This window comes from Penicillium cinerascens, assembly GCF_028974065.1.
Source record: "Penicillium cinerascens strain IBT 15544 chromosome Unknown contig_24_segment0_segment0, whole genome shotgun sequence".
Classification (NCBI taxonomy): Eukaryota; Fungi; Ascomycota; class Eurotiomycetes; order Eurotiales; family Aspergillaceae; genus Penicillium; species Penicillium cinerascens.
Genome location: NW_026695290.1, coordinates 128,631 through 145,984, shown reverse-complemented (window position 1 = coordinate 145,984; position 17,354 = coordinate 128,631). Strand labels below are relative to the sequence as shown.

Below are 17,354 nucleotides of genomic sequence, written 5' to 3'. Positions count from 1 at the left end.
TTGTACAATGCTAAACGATCAATCCAAGTCAAGGAAACGCTAGAACAATCAAATCGAATCTATACGTACTGCCAGGCAGGGACGGGACCCTTGTAGGTCAGAGCCATGGCGGAGAAACCGAGACAGTCCTCAACGTTGCCGGAGGGAACAGTGGCATTCTCCATGGCCGCAAACACCTGCCAGCGGTTGTCGTCAGTGGGGCAAGCCATGAAGCCACTGGCGCCCCAGCCGTTGAAGGTGTAGTGAGACCAAGGCTTGCCGGGCTCGTACTTGAAGCCACCGATGGCGGAGCCCGGGGGAATGGAGGCAGAGTGGGCCTGGGTGAAGCTCAAAGCTCCAGAGGGGTCGACGTAGATTTGTTGGCCGCCGGGGACCTCAACGTCCTGCAGTGCCGTTAGTTTTAATGTTGTGGAATGCGAAACCGTGCAACGTACCAGGGCGCAGCCGCTACCAACGATGACGGTCTGGTTGCCCGCGGGGCAGTCGAGACCCTGCAGGTCCGGGCAGTAGGAGGAGGTCTGGCCGCCCAGCCAGAACTTCTGGCCTGCGGCGTTCATCTGCATGTAGTGGATGGGAGAGGCGGAGCGGATGGCCATCACGCCGAAAGAAGGGTTGCCCTCGGGGGTTTGCATGGCCGGAGCAGCAGCCGCCAGCAGGGGCAGAGCGAGAGAAGCAGCGAAGGTCTTCATGTTGGAGATTGGAGGAAGTACGGAAAGAAGGGAGGTATAGAATGGAGCGAAGAAGTATGGAATGATGATGAATTATTGACGAGGAATGTGTGCCGCTTTATAACTCTTGAGTTGTTCGGGATCCTGTACATGTCGTCAGGGACGATCAACTAGCTCGGACACCCCGCGTGGTTCGATCCTACGGTTTCCCAGGGAAACACCGAAAAACTCGGCTTGGGATATCAAGTCGATGACGGACATCCCCGCTGGATGGAGACACCAAGTGGCCGGACAGGAGTCTTCATTGGGCACGTTTAAGACACCACTGCTTGTCCCTGCGCGGAGGCAATGCCGATGCTACATAGTTCAGCAACGAGTATGGCATGCAAAAGTCCGAGTATCAACGCTAGCCACAAGCGAAATCAAGCGCCCCTATAACAGTGAGACATCAAATGCCAAGCGGCCGAAGCAGGAAACTTCAGCGGGTCCGTGATTTTAACACGAGTTTGACCGACCGTGGATGATGCTGATCGGCATGCATGTCTCAGCTATTTGTGGAGGGGGAAAATAGCGCTGTACTGTGTACGGAGTTACCGTTCTTCAATTAGACTGTTCATGCGACGGGAACGAATAATTATGCCTATGCCTATGCCTATGCCCATGCCCGACAAAGGGACTCCAGTATTTACGGTAAACCCTGTCGGATCTCGCTCCGCTCGTTGAGGCCCCACGCACCGCCGCTGCCGTCATGAACCGTCGCCCGCCGCATATCGCGCCGATGTTTACCCTCGAAGCTGCCTCCCACCGCTCGATGCATCACGCACGTATTGTCCCATAGAACCAAGTCTCCGGCGTGTTCCCACCCCACGCGAAGCACAAACCGTGGCTGCGTCGCATGCATGAATAGCCGATTGAACAGCGTGGAAGATGCATCCGCGTCCAGTCCTTCAACGTGGTGGATATGCGCTGCGAGATAAAGTGTATCCCGACCGGAGGCTTCGTGTTTCTGAAACAATCGGTGTCGACCCATTGGGTACGCCTCTGGATCCACGTCTGCAAAGGTCGCCGGCGATGCAACCTTGCGAGAATGCCACAGCGAGTGCGCGGCGATATAGTCCTGCTCCTGCAGATCCATCTGTATCGTTCGAGGGAGCCGGTCGAAGGCGGTCCGCAGGTCGGCGAACTCGGTGTCGCCGCCCATACCCGCGGGGGAAGCTCGGCTGCGCGTAGCAGCGAATATCCTGCCCGTCGTGGGTTGAAGCTCGAGTCCACGTGGAAGAGCCCATTGCCCTATATCGATGAGTCTCGCGAGGTACGAACGTCCGGAAGGATCACACACCTTGTTCCACTCCCGTCGTACGTTATCCAGCTCAAATACCTTGCCGTCGAGTTCGATATTGCCGACGTCGAACAGGCGCACGTCTGACAGTCGGTGCGGCCGGCCACCCGCCAGGTAGGGGGTCACGTCGTCCAGCTCGCCAAATCGTGCGGCGAAAGCGACATGATGGGCGTCGTCGAGGCCCGTGTTGCGGAACACGCATACCCCGTACTATTTCTGTTCATATGCATTCTGATGGCGGCTTGCTAGGTATATACCTACCTTGCTGATTGCAGCCAGTATCTCCTGGAACACATCGTCCTCGACCGGCCGTGAGAATTCCACGCCACTGATCTCTGCTCCGAATGTGGGATGCAGCTCGGTGATGCTGATCTTGTTAAAACTTGGGACGTGCGAGAGTCCGGGCATCGTGATGGAGTTATTCGGGAGATTTCCACTGCGCTGAGTAGGATTCTAACTTGGGTAGATGTGTTTTCTAGAGTATAGCACTGGTATTATATGGGGTATTATATGGTCACTGGGATCTCGGAATGAACAGCGTAGATACTTACTTGCCGTGCGGGGAACGCCCGGACTTCTGTCCAGATCACATCGTCGGAATACTGACGGATGAAGCGCACATTTATTTAGATTGCTCGAGCTTATTGAAGTGGCTTGATACAAAAAGTGAGAAGACAGGCTACGTGTCACACTCATAGTTCTTGAATGGTGCTGTTATTGGACGTTATTGTAGACAGAGTTGCATGCCGTTGGAAGTGATTCTTTCCTTTCGACCGACTCTATATGATGAAGAACCTTGAAATAAAAAGCCACCTATTTCAAATAAAACAGCTTTGCATCCTAGCTTGTATACACGGTCTTTAGATACGGCGGTGAATAAGGTAGTTGTCTACCGGCTGGAAAAAACAAAAAAAAAAAGTTCGAGGTATGACAGCAGTGGGGTTTGAACCCACGATCACAAAAGTGAGCAGAAATCTGGTATGAACCTTAAGTCTGCCGCCTTAACCACTCGGCCATACTGCCTCCAATTAAGTCATTTAGCAAAAAAAGCAATATCACTCACTATAAAAATATCCAAATTTGTACATTTGATCATCAGTGGCTTTGAAATGTAAGATTAAGCACAATCTATGGGAATCGGTCAAATCCACTGAAATGCGATATTAAATAGCCCCTTCGAAAGCGGGCCGATTTCTACTGTGACCAAGGCCTAAAATCTAAAATGCTCGTCTATCCTCCTCAAGCTCCCAATCGGCTTCCGATCAACCATGACTGGGCTATTCGAATTAATCACGTATCGGTAGTGTGCCAAAATTCTGCATTCAAGGATAAATATTCCTTCCGAATCGGTCGGGGGCACTTAATAGATGCCACGGTATCCAAGATGAGGAGTTTTAGGTCAACCTTCGGTGTGGCTGCCGACCACGACTATACTGCACGGCACAGGAAGGAGATATATCTCACTGGCTACGAGTAATGAAAGACATGCCATTTAATATTATCTATGCCCTCACTTGAATGCTCCTCGGCTGTCGCTTCACTTGAAAAGGTATCTATATGCACAGTCCTCTTTCTGCTTACTTTCCCACATCACAGTCTTCGTGAGTCTGAGGTTCATCCTGATCTTCCAAGTTTCCGCACCCATGCTTGATCTGACCATTGTTTGGCTGTACCATCCCTATTGAAGCCTACAGCTAGATGTATTGATAGAAACAGGTCAGATGTATACACTCTTGCCTAGGTACCTAGGTGCCCACCATATACATGATGACTAGAAAAGACCGATGTCTCTATCTTTGAACGTGCACTTGTTTTGTAAGCGAGCGAGCCATGTTTCACCGACCGTGTCTAGGTAATGGTCTGCTACTAAAGATAGGGACAAAATGCATCCATCCCGCCGTCATGAGTTACCCGTGACCGTCAGAAAACAAGGCCAAGGGTAGCAATGATTTGCTCTGACCGAGCCAAGCAACCCTGCATGACAGGGAATAACATGCGTTTTAAGGTTATCTCCACTACCATGGGCCCACATCAACCCTCGGTGCCACTCACGGCCTAGGTAGGTACCTGAGGACATTCCTACGAATTTACGGTTCCAAGCTTACCTTGGTACGGGTCGCATTATCTGACAGAACAAGTAATTCACCGAATAAGATATATACGAGCAGCTGGTCGGCCACCGAGGTATAAACACGGCCGAGGGCCAAACAAAACCCCAGACACCCCCAGCACCTGTCCGTGTAGCAATATAAAAACCCAGCAAAAAAACATAACAAAAAGAGGCCCCAGAAAACACCGTAAAAGCCAGCACGCCTCCTTTTTGCCTCGCGTCTTGGACCCGCCGATCCAAGCAAGAGAAAATATCTTCTGTTCATTCATCGTCTCCATGCCGGAGTATGCACTCCGCGGCGGGTGGGGACTCGTTTCGTACTGGAGCAAGATTGGTTGACTGCACGTCTAGAAGTCCACACATTTTTTAATAGTCATCACCGTCATCGTCATCACCATCGCCGCCGCGACCGCGCGGGCCCTTCACTCCATCCTTGCGGATGGGGATCTTGATGTCCTGCAGCGCGAAGCATTTGCTGAGCTGAGTGCTCTCGATCACACCAGGGAACTTCTTAGCCGAGAAGACCTGGAAGGGCTCGCTGAAGACCGAAGCTAGGACGGGCGCTGAGCCGTGGTTGATCACGGGGGCGCCGTTGCTGGTCTCCGTGGACGGTGAACCCACGTTGACAAAGCTCATCTTGAGTCTGCTTCTCATTAGCAACCCATTCAATCGCAACGTATAGATTGAAAGAACCTACCGGAATGTACCCTCTGTCCGTACACTCAAATCCTGCAAGATGAACCACACGCCGATCTTGTTGTCCGGATCCGTCAGGCGGAAGGCACTGGCACTAAGGCTGCCGATTAGGTTGCGCGTGAACATTCCTCCCGGGCCTCCCGAAACAGGCTGTGCGGGTGACATGGCAGTGGGCATCTGACTGCCCCCGTAGCCGTACTGGGGATAACCCACGGGCTGACCGTAGGGATTTTGATATGCCATCTGCTGTCCGCCGTAGTAGTTATTCATCTGCGGGTAGCCGACGGGCGGACCGTACGGATTTTGGCCGTAGGGCGGGTAGGTAGGAGACATGCTCTGAGGTGGGGGTGGGTAAGAGGAGGACATGGCGGTCGAGATGGAGGGAGAGGTGGCCGAGTGCTTCACGAGGTTGACTTCATTGGTGCCGTCGGCGTTCCATAGATCGACCGTGAGCACGTAAAACGAGGTGTCGATTTCACTGGGAAGCGGTCAGCAAGGGAGAGCGATGGAGCAAGCCGAGATTGGGGGGCCCATACTTGATATCAATCTCTTTTTCTGTGTGCGCATCTCGTACAATGAGACGGATACACGGAGGTGGGGTGATTGGTCTTCGATCCTAAAGAGGGAAACGCGGGTTAGAATTTAGTACTGTAGGATCGCATGCGGCGGAAAAGTCACCCACCTTATCACCGAAACCGCACATGCGAGCGCGGATGGGCTGCTGGACAACTTGCAAGCTCCAGATACGGCCCTCGTGTATGGTTGATATAGGCGCCAGGTGGTCGGAGGACCGTAGAGGACCCGAACCCGGGGTGGGATAGGCGGCGGACGGAGCAGAGATGCGGTCCATTGAGAGGGGCGGAGGAGGTGGCGGCACCGGATGGGCCCTATCCTGCTCAACGGCGTACATGGTTCGAGAAGGGTAGGAACCGGGGACGACTCTGGCGATAGTAACGACGAGTCCCTCCTCTTTTATAGATCTGTTCGACGGCGGACCCTCAGCTGCTTAGAGGTGGGGGATAGACGTGACATGCGACCCCGCGAAAATCAGACGTCACAGTTGGAGCATCGACTTTCGGCCGGGCTGACGCGGTCGCGAACGGTCTTATCGGCCTCGCGGGTTCTATCCGGGGAAAACGAGGGATGTCGAGCGAACAAAATGGTGGGTGAGTCGGCGCCTTCAGTACGGTCGGAATGATGCGATCGGGGGGAAGTATTTTGTAGAGAGAAAAATCGAGCAGGCTGGCGGAAGCGGACGGCGCAAAGGCTTTCCCACCAGAACCACCGAAACGAGTGCGGGAGTGGCGACGGGTGGTTCGGAGAGGTTGGGCAGAGGGGGAAAGTCCGTGGTAGATAGAGGAGTCCGATAAACCAGATCGCTATGAAACATCGGAGTTAGAGAGCGCTATCAAGCATGAAAGCATTCGTGCCCGGGTCGAGCCATGAGACGAAGCTGTCAGAGTGCGGGAGATTTGCTGGGATTCCACGGATCGCACGAAGTCGGGCTGATCCACCCCAAGGAAAAGTCAGGACGTACCGATTCAAGAACTCCGATAAATAAAAAGGACCTGAGAGCACTTCTCAACCCGCGGATGAAAAGGGGGGAGAAGAAAAGAGAGAGGGAAGAGTTAAGGGGAGGAGTTGGAAGGTGTGGAGTTTGGAGGGGAGTGACGTTCTCGAACTTCTCTGGTTGCAGTCAAGTGCGTCCGCCTTTTCGCATTTCATTCCCAACTGTCAAAAAGATCCGCGCAGCCGGCGCAGGAACCTGGACCCAGTCCGTCGGGCCCCCTCCTCGAATGGGGACGAAGCGTTTGCGCGAGAGCTTTGAACCTGCCGATGTAACCGCGACCCGGTTCTTCTGAAGAAGTTTCTCTCACGGTCCCAGCTACTCTTCAACCCGCCGGTTGCGGCGATCCAAGGATATACCGATTCCGGATTTGTACGGTCTTCCACCGGATCGGGTTAATTACTCAGTGGACATGGCGTCCAGTCATCATCCTCCGTTCCAATGACCATCTCGTATCGGCTGAGCCTCGGGTGCTTCCGCGGCCGAGAGCGAGCTGCTATTTCGGCCTCTACAGTGGTCCCGAGGGGCCGGGGGCTAGGGACCGTCAGCGAGGTATAGAAAAGATGATGGATAGAGGGAGAGGCCAAGAGATGAAGAGATGTATACAATCTGAAACAAGGAACAGGTTCCGTCCAGCATTCCAAGCATCGAGGCTGACGCGGGCCCGAGCCACATTGCGCCGACCCATGTTTTATCACGATCTCGCGAACCTCGCCAAGCCTCCGAGTGGTACGTCCCTGTGATGGCTACGGTTCGGAGACCGAGTCCGTGGATGGGCTCAGGAACTCATATCTACCACCGATCGGGGTGGAGTATACAGTGATACTTCCGACACTCATTGGGTCTGAAGGTTGGATGCAAGTCATGTCATACTGCATGGACTCGAGCATTGGGTACAACTTTTACTAGGTTTGGTTCGGCCGGGGTTGGGGTTATTCAGTCACGCTGTCCCATTTAGAGCCGCATCATGGTGTACTTTTACGGCAGTACAGAAGGAAGTTTTTGGGAGCAACTGTGAGCCTAGAGTGCTCGCGAACATGATTTGATATTGGGTATGCATCGGACCAGGCCACATACAGGATGATTCTGCTCGGGGCCCCCAAACCACTCTCGTGACTGTTCTAAGCCTCAGATGTCAGGCTCAATAGGATGCACCATGACCGAATAAAGCCTGTATTCTGCCAGAAAGCCGCATTTCTGCACATCGAAGTTAGTTGCGAAACTCGGGGTTTCCAACCTGAGTCTGATCCCTATAGTGATGAAAGATCACCCCTCTAAATAAGCCCTTATCAAGCCCTTACTTAAGTGGCTGCTGTAACCTGCCCCTACGAACCAGCCTGAATACTGCCACATGGAATCATCATGTCAGGAACAAGAACTTGGGGCCAGGGATGAGCCCCTTGGACTCTTCAGGTTCAAGAGTCAGGTCTCCGCCTGAATCGAAAGCCACATCTCGGTCAGCTGCCTTGATTTCTGCGCATGGTCTGATCAGACGTGACTGCTTCTCGCAGTCACCGGAGACTTTCCGGTGTGGCCCAAAGGGTCGCACTGCGATCCCAGGGTCACAAAATCTCCATACCTGCGAAGGATCCAACACCCAAATTTATCGGCACCCACTCGGCAACCCGAGATTTTACAGTTCCTGGGATCCAGGGGGAACGAGCTGTCCGGCTCGGCCCCTTGCAGCATCTCCTGGATATCCATGTGCAACGAACCCGTCCTCATGGTAACTCCCGGGGAGTGGTGTGCGTCGAGAACGGTGAGTGGTGAGCGCTGACAAAGTCGTCGTCAGCAGTCGTCAGCAGATCTGCGTGCCCCTGATTATCATGCAAGCTTTGAAGCTGCGACAAGATCAAGCTGCACGAGATATTTCTGCTCGTTGCAACTTCGTAGGAATCGATATGTTGATGGGTCATTGTCGTGAACGTGAGAAAGGGGTACACCTAGAAGCCCACGGCCGGGACGGGCGAACAAGGGCGGGGGACGATATGAGAAAGCGGCTCGGCCAGCTTCGTTGAGTCTCACACCATCCCAGTCACCGATGCCATGGACTGCAACCCCAGTCGCTTCACCCCGGTCATGCGGCAGTCAGAAGACGGGACACATGGCCGTCGATGTCCCGAACCCCCCAAATACCAGCGCAGGCCTCTTAAAATGATTCCGGATGACCTCAGAATTCACCGCGATATCGTGCACTGGCCGTGCGTGCTCCGGGGATGCTGATGCAGAGGAAGAGTGATTGGCTCCAGACATGAAGATCGGATGTTCGGTAGTCATACCCCGCAGTGGGCCGAGATACACTAAAATGGGCGGAGATGGGCTGCGATAGTGTGTGATGGGGCTCCATGGATCGCTTTTTGAGAAACGTACCAGGCCTGAAAAAGGAGTCCAATCCTGAGCCCAAATCCAAAAGCCCGAAGCCCATAAGACCCGAATTATTAGTCCGAATGGAATGAAGGGAAGAATGTTGGGGAAGTCCAGACCGTGATGCATCCACTTTGTTGCATCGCACTATTCATTTATCCCCTTGCTGGCTTCTTGGTCTCCGTCCGGGGGTGTCTCATTCTGTCTGCGAGTGCGAGTACGATCTTTGCGGGCTATCTCCGCCCTAGGCAGGGATTGATCGGTTGATCTATCATGTACTATGTAGTATTCCAAGCCCAGCGGCCTGCGTTTGCGACTTGGCGATGTCTGGGTCGAAGCCAAACACCCCTGTCCGACTGTAGTTTTCACCTTGGCAACTCTCCAAATTCGAGGCCCAAAAGCACCGAGTGCGGAGTTTGCGACGATTGCCTGGAAAGCGATGCCCGAGCCCCACGTCAGATGCTAATCCATGTGAATGATCATAACACCATCCGACCGCCCGTTTGCGAGTTTTCCTCCGCTCGGCTCTCGCCTATCCTATGGGACATGCGATTGGACTGGGATGAGGACTAAGAGAGTACGATGTTGTGGTGGTCGCAGCGCATCATGAGCCCGCCGGAAGGCGTGCTTAAGGTTGCTTAGCTTTGTGACCGAGTGAAGTATAATGGGCTATTTTTCTCCGTCTTTGCGCATCAACTGACATCCACCCCCTCCGACTATGGGCAGGATGTCCCGCTGATGTGCATTAGGGCTCTCGCACAAGGAGCACTTGACATGTTGTGATTTGGAGAAGGGGTTGGATCGGCATCCGGACACATGCGAGAGATGCATCTCGCGTGGAGGGGAAAGAGACTAGAACTAGAACTAGAACTTAAGAAAGTATTTGTAGGCCCGAATCTCCCCTTGTTTCCCGGGATGGCATTCTGCCTTGAAAGGGGCGTCGGATCTCTTTATATACCCCCTGGATTCGCATCTCGCGGTCCAGATCTACATACCTGGGCCATTTCTCGACTTTGACCGTTTGGCATCATGTTTTCTCGTGCCTTGGGGGTCGTCGTTCTGGTGGCATCTTGCTTGGTGTCGACCGGTACTGCTGTCACCTATTCTCCCGTAAAGCCTCCGTCGTATCCATTGGCCGTGCGGAGTCCGTATCTGTCAGGTGTGTTGATCAACAAAGTGGACCGAGGGAGGTTTTTTTTTTTTTTTTTTTTTCGCTAACTGATCGACAGCATGGATCCCCGGCAGTGATGTCGCATCACTTCCCAATAGCAATGCGCAGTTTTGGGCGGGCAACGATCTGACCTGGTCGGTCATTGCACGCGTCGATGGCACCACGTACAATCTGTTCGGCGTTACCAGTCCCCCTGTCGGAACCAAATCGGCCACCGTGACCGAAGCCAGCTACACCTCAACACATTCGACCTTCGTCGTAACTGCCGGCTCGCGACAATTCACGCTCGACTTCTTCTCCCCGGTATCACCCAAGAACTATATCCGCCAGTCGCTGCCGTTTTCATACCTCACGGTGACCCTCGCTGCAGGCGATTCAAGCTCTGTCCAGATTTATTCGGACATTGACTCGACGTGGACGGGTCAGACCAGCGACTCGAGCTGGAGCTACACCACCAGCGGATCGACGAGCGTGTTCCAGATCCAAACAGTCGGAGCGGCGACGTATTCGCAGAACAGCGACGGCCAAGCTCTGTGGGGCAGCGCCGTCTACGCCACGGCTGGCACTTCGCTGTCCACTCAGTCCGGGCCGATCTCCACCCTGCGCAACCGTTTTGTCAACAACGGCACTCTCAGTGGTGACCATGCCGACTGGACTTCGAACGGTGCCGTGGCATTCGCTCATGATCTGGGGACCACTGCCGACGAGACCGCCGTGACTTTTGCCATCGGTCACGTGCGAGAGCAGTCGATTGACTTTCTGGGCGCGGCTCAAACGGGTTACTATCGTTCAGCATACAAGGAGACCCCGGCTGCCGTTGCGCACTTCCTCAATGACTATGAGGCCGCCAACTCCGAGTCCACCAAGCTGGATGATCTAATTCAGTCCATCGGTACTTCCAGTTACGGATCCAACTACTCGGACATCTTGGCTCTCTCGGTGCGCCAGACCTACGGTGGAACCGAAATTACCATCCCCGACGACTCCTTGGATACTAGCGACACGCGTGCCTTTATCAAGGAAATCTCCAGCGATGGCAACATCAACACTGTCGATGTCATCTACGCCACCTTCCCCATATTTTACATCCTGAGTCCCGACTACCTCAAATTGCTCCTCTCTCCCGTCTTCGACTACATGGGTTCCGATGCCTATACCAAGGACTATGCGGTGCATGAGATCGGAGCAAACTACCCGAACGCGACCGGGCATCCGGCCGATGGCGAGGAAATGCCGATTGAAGAGAGCGGCAACGTGATCTTCCTTGCCTACGCTTATCAGAAAGCCACGGGTAACAGAGACTTCGCGACCACATACTCCGCCCAGCTCAAGAAGTACGCCGACTACCTGCAGGAAAACGGTCTGTATCCTGCTTCGCAGCTGTCCCTCAACGATGCTCTGGGCGCTCTCGCCAACCAGACCAACCTGGCGGTCAAGGCTGCTGTCGGCTTGGCCACCTATGGTGCTCTCACAGGCGACATGAGCTACACCACGGTGGGCAAAGAGTGGGGTGATAAGATCTGGACGGACCACCTCGGAACCGATGCCGATGGTACCCACTTCCTGATCCAGTACGGGATCACCCCCTGGTTCCTGGTCTACAACCACTACCCAGACCTCTTGTTCTGCCTGAACGCCTTCCCCGATGAAGCTTACAACGCGACTGCCAAGTTCTATCCAACCGTCCGCGGCACAGCCGGCGTCCCCTTAGATGGGACCCTCGGCTGGGGCCAGACAAATTGGCAGGCTTTTGTAGCAGCTACAGTCAGTGGCGATGCTCGAGAGATGTTCATCAGTGATTTGCACGCGTATATGGCCAACGGCTTGAACACTGCCCCCTTCTCTGACCGATACTGGGTTGACGCGAGCGGATCGTACTCCGCCGGAGAGTCGTATTCGTTCCGCGCGCGGCCCACGCTGGGCAGTCACTTCGCTCTTGCTGCTTTGTCGGGGGCTAATATTTGGTCTTGAAATATTTGCATAATTTTTAATTCCTCGTTTGATATTTTGAGATGCTACGATATACACTAGCCATCTTTGCATCTTGGATACCCATTGGAACTTGTCATTGGAACATCTCGGTTTTGACCCGAGTTGCATTGCATATTTCTGTCCTACCTTGATCAACTCCAGTCCATATTCATATTTATTAAATTGCATTGTCCTTATCTTCCTTCTTTCCCTTCCCCTTCGTCCTCGGGATATTGTCCAGCCCTCAGCCGGTGCAGGGGAATATGTCCATATTGAGTTGGGGGTTAATGGAGATGATCAAGGAACCAGGGGCGTCTATGTACAGCTGTACCGACTTTGAAAGATAGCTCTTATAACTGGAAGCGCCCGAGGGCCTGCAAGTCTTAATCCGAGCTTTCATTTGTTCTAGAATTAGCGAAGCAGTAGACCTGGTCCACTTACGATCACATGGCACTCTAAGAACAACGTTGACATACGCGAGAGAATAACGAGCCCTTAAGAAAAAGGGGAATAGAGATGGTGGCACCAGTCGCAAAGCTCGTAGAGCACTCCCTGAATGTCAACTACCGCATCCCACATCCGCGAATACGGATACGATCAACCGCGCAAAAGCAGCACGATGCGATTGTTGGACCAAGAAGCTGGCGGAAGATGTGTGCGGCGGAGACCTGGACGAAGACGAACAGGGATGTTAGTCTCGGCGCTAGGCCAGGTTCCCCGCGGAGTGAAGAATCGCAAACATGCTCTCGGTTGAGCGGTCACTGATATTTTGATCATTGAGTAACCACCTACCCATCGATGATGATATTATGGGCGAGTCAAGAGATCCACCGGTATCTCGGAAGATCCTTAATTGGTGCTGATCACAACGTCGGGATGAACCAGCCCGAGAGTGCGGAACTCGTTGGTTGTCGGGTTTTTTGAGCCCCTCGCTATAAAGGTGTGTTCTAGTGAGTGTAGATTGTGAGTAGTGTTGGTCAATTTCGCTATGTGGAAGCCATTGGTACATCTTCTGAGCCCGTGTCTGCTTCTGCCGCCCGTGCTCGCAGACATAGATGATCAGACATCAGCACAAGTACACAGGGGGTCCTTTGAGAATCCTGCAGCGCGCCTTCGTCCCCGGTTTCGATACTGGCTTCCTGATGCCAATGTCTATGCCAAGACTTTTCAGGATAATATCAAGTCTGCTGGAGAGATTGATGCCGGTGGTGTCGAGTTTCTTCCGTTTTACATCTATGGTGGTCAATTGAGCCCGGCCCCCAATGGCTCCGACTGGTCCAAGTATGGATTTGGGACACCGGCATTCAGAAAACCGTCCTTGACGGCATTACGAGCACATAAAGAAGCCGGCCTAGCCGTGGACTTTCCATTGGGTCCAAATTCGGATACAATTTAAAGGCGGTGCTACCGCTCATCATGTACAACGATAATAATATCAACATTCAGAGCACGCAGCCTGGCAAGATCCAGTGTCTTCTAGACACGCCCGACCAGGGCCTCGGTTACGTGAACGACTTTCGCGGTGCGCTGGTTGAAGGATATGGCAACTACCTGCAGGGGCTTACTAGCTGGATCAACTCAAAGCTGAACCTCCAGATGTCGGCTCAGGTATCTTACAATCTTCCCATGGATATGGAAGCCAATATCCCTTATGTCAATGCCCCGGAATGGGAGAGTCCACAGTTCGCCAGTAATATCGGCGGCTATAGACATCACCGACAGTGGCAACGGCCCCTCGGAGCACGCCACGCAGCTGCCTTCTACCGTTCTCGGCTACGATTATGCAAATGATACCAGTGCGATCTTGCATATTTCGGACAAATCGAGCCCGTCTCTCCTCCTCTCGAACGGTACACGGGTCGCTCTTGGAGCCACCGACGTCGCTCGCCCCAGTTCACTGAGAAATGCTTCTGGTCTGGGATACTATACCACGACGGTGGACTGGCTTCCTTCTCATGGATCCGCAGACGGGGCTTATCTGTTCCTGCCGACTATCGAGCACGCCGTACGGATCTTCGTGAACGGAAAGCGGCTGCCTGCTTTCGATTTCGCAGCCCCGCGGGTAGCTCTGGGCCCATAGCTGCAGCGGGGAGCGAATCAGGTGGCCGTGGTGGTCCCAAGCACGATGTAGAATTATATTCGGAGCATGGCTGACGGAATCGAAACCGCCGGGGTTGGAGTGGAGGCTCTCCTGGCGGGTATCGGGGCAACGGCGCTTCCGCCCGCGAAGTGACCACGGGCTGATCGGAACGGTGGCGTTGGTCCCGTATGTCAATGTGCCTTTGAAGATATAGATGCCCATAGATGATCGCCTGGGCCTCTCATTTTATTTTCATTGTGGATAGCAGCGACTAGAAATCCAAATTTATGCAATACCGTCGTACAAGTCACGCAAGAAGACAGAATCCCCGAGGCGTTTTTGTGTGCGGTGGGGGGGGGGGGGGGTGGCTATCCCCTCCGATTGCGATGAAACGAACCGACAGTCTCACGGATAGCCGTATGCGGCATATGTATACCCAACCTCCGGGGAAGCTAGTGCTGGGGCTGGCTGATAATCAGTAAGGTTGCAACCGGTCCAAGGAGCATGGGCCACCGGAAAAGCGGATGGTTTTATAAAACCTGTGGGGCAAGGTATGCATATTCCCAAAGTAGTAAACCCACAAGGTGCACGGACGCTTCCAGAACGAACGGGCTGACCCCCCCGGTCCCGCGTACATTCCTTGGTTTCGTGCGATACCCGATCCAGTAACAGTACTTGTGTCCCTTGAGTATGCGATGAATCAGAAATTCCGGGACTGAGCACTGATCAGCCAGTGATGGGTAATTGGTAATTGCAGTCGCGGGGGCTACGCTAGGGTATTAGATTGAAGCCTCGTTAAACGGATCGACGAGTCATGCGTCGGCTCCCTATGCAAGACCAAGACTTGAGGATCATCGTGACGTGGCTGTGATGAAGCCCGGTACTCCGTAAACCCCTGACCAGTGGCGCTTAGATAAAAGCAAGGCCCTTTGAGGCGATGATGTGGCTCCGAACTAAGAAGTAACTAGGAGCATGAAAGCCGAGAACTAAGTTTAGACGGAGGGTAGGCGCGAGGTAGCATAAAGCCGATCATACGAGTGGTTCAGGAGACGGTGTATAGATCAGAGGCTACGACGCACGCTGCACGCCGAGTTTGGTGTCTAACCGGATTTGGAAAACGCATGGCTCGTCCAGCTGCGAATTGCGGGAAGTGATTGGCCGGACGGTGATCGACTCGGGGTGTTCCACTGCGCTAAACGTGAAGCGGCAAAGACGGCTGGTTTTTGGGTCCCTCGGTGGAGGCCCTGCGACCCTGATCTTGACAATGACAGAAGATGCCGATCAGGAGATGAGTGGTTATGGTTATGGTTATGGGACGTTCTTGGGAATTGCTTCGATGAGCGATGACCGGTGCACCCATAGTTCGGATTAGCTAGGGACTATACGGTACCATCGCAAGGGACACGGAACTAGTGCGGAGCAAGATCGCTGAAAGGGGGAACGCCGATTGTGTATGTCACTCTGTATCGGAGCTGCATTTACCGATTCGGGGAATCTGCGCATGGCATCGCAGTGCTGTCCCTTCCGATCCACTTTGCATCTCCAACTCAGCTTTTCTCTATTTTTTGTCCAAGTCTTGTTCGGGCCCACTATAAGGCCGTGGATTGGGAATGTCGTTTTTTGTTTTTCTCGGGTTTGACATCCTCTTCTTCCCAAAGGTTCTCTATAGATCCGCGCAGAGAGATCCAAAAAACAAAAGCCCTGACTGACCTCAGCGTCTCTCTACGGTGATGCCCTGGCAGAATAAGCGACCCCGACACGGAAGACTGCAGACTGAAAGCCGGGTTCGTTTCTTTACCCTTCCGGTTCCCCCCTCTCGGTCCACCCGAGGAACATCTGAGCTCCTGCATCCAGTGGTCTTTCCCCCTCTCTCGTACCTGCCCGCTGACTCGCGATAGTATTCCCGGTCGAGCTGCCCGCACTGCGTGGACCGCAAGATGACCAGCCAATATCTGCCTCGCCCTCGCCTGACGCGCCTGGATAAGTCCCGTTCGGCCTCATCTGTCTCCAGTGCCTCTTCCTTTTCCTCCGAGTCTCTTCCGCCCACCATGACCGACCTCGTACCTAGATCCGCCCAGCCCCATAAGGACGATGCCGAACCGTCGTCCGTGACCCCACTGCCGTCGAAAATGGAGGAAACGTTGGGTCTGCAGGACCTCGAGTTGATGATGCACTGGTGTACAACGACGTACCGGTCTATGGCCCGCGACGATGTAGCGGAGTCGTTGTGGCAGACGATCATTCCACAATTATCGCTACGGTTCCCGTACCTGCGGCATGGGCTGCTGGCTCTGTCGGCTCTCCAAAGAGCGGGGACTAGTACGAGCCCGGGGCGTAAATGGCGCTATCTGGTCTTGGCGCGCGAGCACCAAAGCCATGCTCTCGCGGGCATTTCGCTGGACGGAGTGCAGGATCCCACTACGGCGCAATGTAATGCCACCTTTGCTCTTTGCTGTGTTTTGTTGGTCTTTCCATATGCATATTGCCTGATCGACGACGATGTGGACGAGGCCGAGGAACAACCGGGCGTCTTGGACGAGTTCCTCGAGGTATTTGAACTCACGCGGTGGCTGGTTAGCGCCATGATGATGACCATGGACCGAGTGGCAGCTGGCGAACTATACCCGCTCATCGACCGCGAGCAAACACGGCCAACCATGCCCGATATGTCACACCTGGTAGTTTCGACTCTTCGGCGGCAGAATGAGAGCGAGGCCCAATTAGACCCCTCCCATGAGAAGGAGGTGTACGGCCAGGCGATTGAGCATCTGCGCAGCTCACTTGAGCGGTTGATGAATGGCGGCGAGCCCAAGGACTTTGCTTTTTGCTGGGCCTTCCGCATTCCTGTTAGGTATCAGGACCTGGTACGCGAGCGAAAACCGTTTGCTCTGGTCGTTCTGGCCCACTACGCCGTCATCCTGCACCACCTGCGAGATTCCTGGTGGATGGGTGATTGGGGCATCCGCATTCTTCGGGAAGTCGATGCCTGTCTCGAGCCGCAGTTCCGCCATTTGATTAGCTGGCCCATCGATGCCACCGGTGGGTACTTTTCGCTCGAGGAGTGAAATTCTCCAGGATGCGTCGAGCAGAGCTCACGCGCTTGAAAAAGGAAAAGAAAAAGACGGGCCGAGGACCCCGCCGATACTTTGCAGACTATCCCGTGTTGGGTGACACCTGTCTCCCATGGCAGCGAGTAACTATCTTGCACGGGCAGAGTCCAATCACGACCCTCTCTAGGGGAACACGAACATAAGCTGACACCGGCTAGAATAACGCCCTTGCATATGCATCGGAGGGATTGTGGATGCGACCATTGTGTATAACGAGTCATGAATTGTGTCATTAGGATAGAGTAGAGTATCCCACTGATCAAGAGAGGGGCATTCCC

The 17,354-nt window shown here is 53.9% G+C and overlaps 6 protein-coding genes across 6 annotated transcripts; 3 read left to right on the top strand and 3 right to left on the bottom strand.

Annotated features, from left to right (window-relative positions):
- Window positions 1-59: 59 nt before the first annotated feature.
- N7498_003125 (putative IgE binding protein) lies at window positions 60-689 on the bottom strand (the record flags this gene model as incomplete). The annotated part of the gene is made up of 2 exons (XM_058450187.1): window positions 60-383; window positions 435-689. 2 exons carry the CDS (start codon window positions 687-689, stop codon window positions 60-62), a joined length of 579 nt encoding a protein of 192 aa, XP_058309649.1.
- Window positions 690-1,353: 664 nt separating this feature from the next.
- On the bottom strand, window positions 1,354-2,415 carry N7498_003124 (TauD/TfdA dioxygenase family protein; the record flags this gene model as incomplete). The annotated part of the gene is made up of 2 exons (XM_058450186.1): window positions 1,354-2,217; window positions 2,269-2,415. The coding sequence occupies 2 exons, from the start codon at window positions 2,413-2,415 to the stop codon at window positions 1,354-1,356; spliced, it is 1,011 nt and encodes a 336-aa protein (XP_058309648.1).
- Window positions 2,416-4,483: 2,068 nt separating this feature from the next.
- N7498_003123 (velvet factor family protein) lies at window positions 4,484-5,723 on the bottom strand (the record flags this gene model as incomplete). Its single annotated transcript, XM_058450185.1, has 4 exons — window positions 4,484-4,760; window positions 4,815-5,291; window positions 5,350-5,429; window positions 5,496-5,723. The coding sequence occupies 4 exons, from the start codon at window positions 5,721-5,723 to the stop codon at window positions 4,484-4,486; spliced, it is 1,062 nt and encodes a 353-aa protein (XP_058309647.1).
- Window positions 5,724-9,773: 4,050 nt separating this feature from the next.
- Window positions 9,774-11,886, top strand: N7498_003122 (glutaminase family protein; the record flags this gene model as incomplete). Its single annotated transcript, XM_058450184.1, has 2 exons — window positions 9,774-9,903; window positions 9,974-11,886. 2 exons carry the CDS (start codon window positions 9,774-9,776, stop codon window positions 11,884-11,886), a joined length of 2,043 nt encoding a protein of 680 aa, XP_058309646.1.
- Window positions 11,887-13,302: 1,416 nt separating this feature from the next.
- On the top strand, window positions 13,303-13,677 carry N7498_003121 (uncharacterized protein; the record flags this gene model as incomplete). Its single annotated transcript, XM_058450183.1, has 1 exon — window positions 13,303-13,677. One exon carries the CDS (start codon window positions 13,303-13,305, stop codon window positions 13,675-13,677), a length of 375 nt encoding a protein of 124 aa, XP_058309645.1.
- A 2,337-nt stretch (window positions 13,678-16,014) lies between these two features.
- Window positions 16,015-17,031, top strand: N7498_003120 (uncharacterized protein; the record flags this gene model as incomplete). Its single annotated transcript, XM_058450182.1, has 1 exon — window positions 16,015-17,031. One exon carries the CDS (start codon window positions 16,015-16,017, stop codon window positions 17,029-17,031), a length of 1,017 nt encoding a protein of 338 aa, XP_058309644.1.
- Window positions 17,032-17,354: the final 323 nt, after the last annotated feature.